Here is a 5,109-nt window from a genome sequence, read left to right on the forward strand (position 1 = left end):
AGAGGGTTTGTAATCGAAAAAGATATTAGTGCATTCACAAGTGGATTAGGCAAAGAGTTCTTACCAAACTACTATAAATCTGTCTCATTTACATTATTCCTCAGCTTTAATCTTTAGTTAAACCGCGAGTGTTAACGAGAGTGTCTTTAAAGAGTAAGTAACGCATTATCAAAAAAACACCGTCAACAATTTCTAACAACAGGAAAGATTCATAAGTTAGATATTAGAAGCGATAATAATACATACACAGTGACTTGTATAATTGTATTTCTCTGAACAAAACCTCCTGCGAGTGACTTGTAGAATGTTCATACGATAACAACTCTGACACTTATCTAACTATTATTTATTTAGTTTTTTTGAATCTTTAGTTTATACATGAATAATTGGTTGGAAACGGTCAGCACCAAGAGCATTTACATCTCTGGGATAAAGGCTTGGCTCTGGTTTTCAATTTTGTCACTTTCACCCCTAAAAAGGGAAGGACCAGCAAAAACACCACAGTTCATGACCATCAATACACTCATTCATGGCGGTTTCATCAACCACGTCTCATCAAAAACTGACCCCCTTCCTTATCTGATATCATCAATTAATCACCTCCTCACGTGTATCCTCCTAAAAAACCACCATTTCTTCTGATCATATTCATCACTAGCTAGGACTGTTCTTTTTTTTTTTTAATTTTGTTTTGTTTTTAGCAAAAATGGCGGGTGAGAGTTCAGGCAAGAGTAGTACTAGAAACTCCAACAACACCCAGCTCTTGGAAGAGCTGGAAGCACTAAGCCAATCCCTCTACCAATCCCACACCGCAGCCACCGCCGCTCGCCGAACCGCCTCCCTCGCTCTTCCCCGAACCTCGGTTCCTTCCCTCGTCTCTACCGACGTCGTCGCGGATGCTTCGCGGTCGAGCAGCAGGCCTCGCCGCCGCATGTCGCTGTCCCCGTGGCGGTCTCGCCCCAAGCTCGATGACAACGGCGAAGCGGACGGGACTAATGGGGCAACACAGGCGAAGAAGGCGGAGGAGAAAGTGGCGGTGGCGAGATCGAAATCGAGTGTCTCGGAGGAGAAAAAGGGAGGGATTTGGAATTGGAAGCCGATTCGGGCGCTTTCGCATATCGGGATGCAGAAGCTGAGCTGTTTGTTTTCTGTTGAGGTGGTGACAGCCCAGAACCTTCCTTCCTCAATGAACGGCTTAAGGCTGTCCGTTTGCGTGCGGAAGAAGGAAACGAAAGACGGCGCGGTTCAGACGATGCCTTCAAGAGTCTCACAAGGGGCTGCTGATTTTGAGGAGACGCTTTTCATTAGATGTCATGTTTATTGCAGCCATGTAAATGGAAAACACAGTAATTCACAGCAGCTCAAGCTGGAGCCTCGTCCATTTTTGATTTACTTGGTCGCCGTCGACGCCGAGGAGCTCGATTTCGGGAAGAATTCCGTTGATTTGAGCCGGTTCATTGACGAGTCCATAGAGAGAAATCGCGATGGCGAACGAGTTCGGAACTGGGACGTGAGTTTCGGACTCTCTGGGAAGGCGAAAGGAGGAGAAATGGTACTTAAATTGGGGTTCCAGATAATGGAAAAAGATGGCGGGATTGGGATATACAATACTAATAATCAGTCGAAGAAGAATTTGTCGTCGCCGTCTTTTGGGAGGAAGCAATCGAAGAGCTCGTTTAGCGTGCCGAGCCCGAAGCTTTCGAGCAGGAAAGAAGCTTGGACTCCTTCGCAAACGGGGATCACTTCTGCTGATCATGATCATGATCTTCGCGGGATTGATGAGTTGAATCTCGACGAACCGGAGAAGCCGGAGAAGAAAGAACCGGAACCGAAACTAGGAGAAGATGCCGAGTTTCCAGACTTTGAAGTTGTTGACAAAGGAGTGGAGTTCCAAGAGAGAGAGAACAATGACGATGGAGAAGAAGAGGAGGAAGAGAAGGAATCGGTTAAGTCCATTGTGAAGGAAATTGTGCACGATCCAGTCCACGCGGCGAGATTAACAGAGCTCGATTCGATTGCGCAGCAGATAAAGGCCTTGGAATCCATGATGGGAGACGAGAAAGTACTCGTCGGAGGATTAGTCGACGAGACGGAAACTGATTCGCAGAGGCTAGACGCTGACGAGGAAACGGTGACGAAGGAGTTTCTGCAAATGCTTGAAGACGAAGAGATGATCGACGAGTATAAGCAAAATCTAGGCCGCGGAAATGAGAGGCGTGATCTTCTTCACAATATTCCTGCTCTGAATTTGGAAGAAACAAATGAAGAGCAATATGCAAATCGGGATGATCACTCGAAAACTTACCTACCCGATCTTGGGAAGAACTTAGGTTGCGTTGTTCATACCAGAGATGGAGGCTATTTGGCCGCCATGAATCCTCTAGACACCGAGACGTCCAGAAAGGAGACGCCAAAATTGGCAATGCAAATCTCAAGGCCTTACGTTTTGCCGCAGAGTTATAAGTCCTTGACCGGCTTCGAGCTTTTCCAAACAATGGCGTCAAGTGGCGTAGATGAGGTCAATTCAGTGATCAATCGAACTCTATTGTCAATGGATGACTTGATGGGAAAAACCGCGGAGCAAGTGGCGTTCGAAGGGATAGCGTCGGCGATAATCCATGGAAGGAACAAGTCAGAGGTCGCTAGCTCGAGCGCAGCAAAAGCCATTGGTGCTGCAAAAGCAATGGCAGCCGCAATGAGCTCAGGGAGAAAGGAGAGGGTATCAACAGGGATTTGGAACTTGAGCGAGAAGCCATCGACAGTGGAGGAGATTCTCACGTTCTCGATGCAGAAGATCGAGGCCATGGCCGTCGAAGCCCTCAAAATTCAAGCTGATTTAGCTGAAGAAGAAGCCCCGTTCGAAGTTTCTCCGTTGAATAATACTAATCCGTTGGCCCTTTCTGTTCCATTGGAGGACTGGATGGCAAAAAACAATACTAGTACTAATAATTTCGTGATTCTAGCAGTTGGGATTCAATTGAGGGATCCGTTGAGGCGGTACGAGGCTGTGGGAGGTCCCGTGATTGCGATTATTTATGCGGATTCTTGTGACGAATTAGGTGGTGAGGAAGATGAGAAGAGGTTCAAAGTGAAGAGTCTACATGTTGGGGGAGTGAAAGTTGGGAAGAGGAATGTGAGGGACAACGAGAGGCAGAGACTAACGGCCATGCAGTGGCTTGTGGCTCACGGATTGGCGGGGAAAGCCGCGAAGAAGGCAAAACATGTTGTGTCGTCAAAAGGGCAAGATCTCTTGTGGAGCATTTCTTCAAGAGTGATGGCTGATATGTGGCTCAAGTCCATGAGAAACCCAGATGTCAAGTTTACCAAGTGAAAAGAGAAATATGTTATTATTTGGCTACTGTATGTTTCTGCCAATTTAAAAAATTGTAGAGTTTTTTTTTTTTTGCTTCATTTTTTGTTATTTCTTATGGGCAAATTATTTGTTATTGTGATACAAAACAGAAAGAGTGAAGGCATTTGTAAGCGTATTGGTTGGGATTATTAGGTTTTGTGTGAATAAGAAGTCTCCGAATTGTATGAAGATTGTGTATCAACAAATAAATAACAAGATTTGATGGGTGATTTTGCTATTATATGTTTGTCTTTGAGTTGTGCATATGTTGAAATTCAACAGTTCAACCAGCGAGCAAACTAGTTTGTAGAGCACGACACAAAGAAGAAGAATGGTTACGGGGAAAAAAAAAAAAAATCAAATGCATCCTAAATTAGGAACCAAAAATTAGTTTTCATTCCTCATAATATTTGCAGTTCTTCATGGGTATGTCTTCCGTCCGTGCAATTGTAGCCGTCCAGGTCAAAGTTAATGGATGTGATTTACTTCTAGGTAGAATTACACCTATTGGCAAGTGGCAACCAACGTTAGTAGTTTGTTAATGGTTCCTTAGGTGTTATGAGACCCTCTTTGCATAAAGGAGCTGCAATTGGACAATGAAGTTAATTCGTTATATGAATTCATTCTTTGCATTACAATATAGTTTTTGATACCTAACCTTTGTTGAAATATTCACACTGTAAAGTTTCTTATTTCTTTGTTCCATTCATTATTTTCATTCGATATATATATGGATGTTTTGATGGTTGGAATTATTTTCTTGAAGCCAAAAGTTTTTTTTTTAATTTTTTTTTTTATAAATATTATCAAAAGTAGACTGCGCTAAATGTATGTAACTGATTGAGGATTGAGGATTAAGATGGAGAAAGTTGACTATGTTTAGATGGTTCTGTTATGTTAGCTTCAATTCGATTGCAACGACAATTCCTCGCAGTTCCAAACTCAGTGCATTATTCGGATTCATAATCTCATCATCTAGCAAAACATTGCTTGCATTCAAATTCTTATCAATGATTTTTTATATGTACCACTGTTCGAACTTCCAAGACTAACAAATGGAGCGGATAAGGCTGCTCATTATAAGATTTGGTATCATGTACTTTAGAAGCTGAGGAAGACTTCAACCTGTGAGATTCAGAGCTTGTTGAACTCGTCGAAAGGGCAGCGAATGTGTTCTGCCGGAGCTTTTGGGGATTAACGAGAGCCGAAATGACGAGCACAATCTTGCATTAGGAAGCAAATGCCATAGTTCCATATTGACTTGTTAATGTGCTTCGGAAAACAAATGCTGTAATTCTGGGACGACAATAAAGAAGCAACAAACGACAACAATGCACAATGACATGGGCAAGAAACAAGCAACCGGAAATAAACACGACAACAAAAATGAAAGAAGAACGCAGTAGTTAAACACAATATGAAAAGAGTAACGCTTCGACATCAACTCAAATCTCAACTCTTGTGTACTAACTAATATGGCATATGAATGAAAAACTATGACTCAGGGATTTTAGTATGATTTAACGTGTACATGAATGGAAAATGAATGGTTATGCTTTACACCTGCCAATAATTTATATGCATTGAATTAGACATGTTATTATTGGAATTTCTTGCACTATAAGAAGAAAATAATCCCTCCAGAAAAAAAGGAAGAAATTAATTAAAAAAACAGAGAAAAAAATAATTGATATCCAAGAATCAGAGTAGAAGACAGGTTTCTGCTAATTGGATGAGCAAATTCTTTATCAGATATT

The 5,109-nt window shown here is 42.2% G+C and overlaps 1 protein-coding gene across 1 annotated transcript; it reads left to right on the top strand.

The window, feature by feature from the left end:
* Positions 1 to 496: 496 nt before the first annotated feature.
* Positions 497 to 3,575, top strand: LOC21402075 (protein PLASTID MOVEMENT IMPAIRED 1). Its single transcript, XM_010114367.2, has one exon. It carries the CDS (start codon positions 707 to 709, stop codon positions 3,329 to 3,331), a length of 2,625 nt encoding a protein of 874 aa, XP_010112669.1. The 5' UTR covers positions 497 to 706; the 3' UTR covers positions 3,332 to 3,575.
* The last annotated feature ends 1,534 nt before the right edge of the window (positions 3,576 to 5,109 follow it).

Source organism: Morus notabilis, unplaced genomic scaffold (assembly GCF_000414095.1).
Source record: "Morus notabilis unplaced genomic scaffold, ASM41409v2 Scaffold176, whole genome shotgun sequence".
NCBI classification, from domain to species: domain Eukaryota; kingdom Viridiplantae; phylum Streptophyta; class Magnoliopsida; order Rosales; family Moraceae; genus Morus; species Morus notabilis.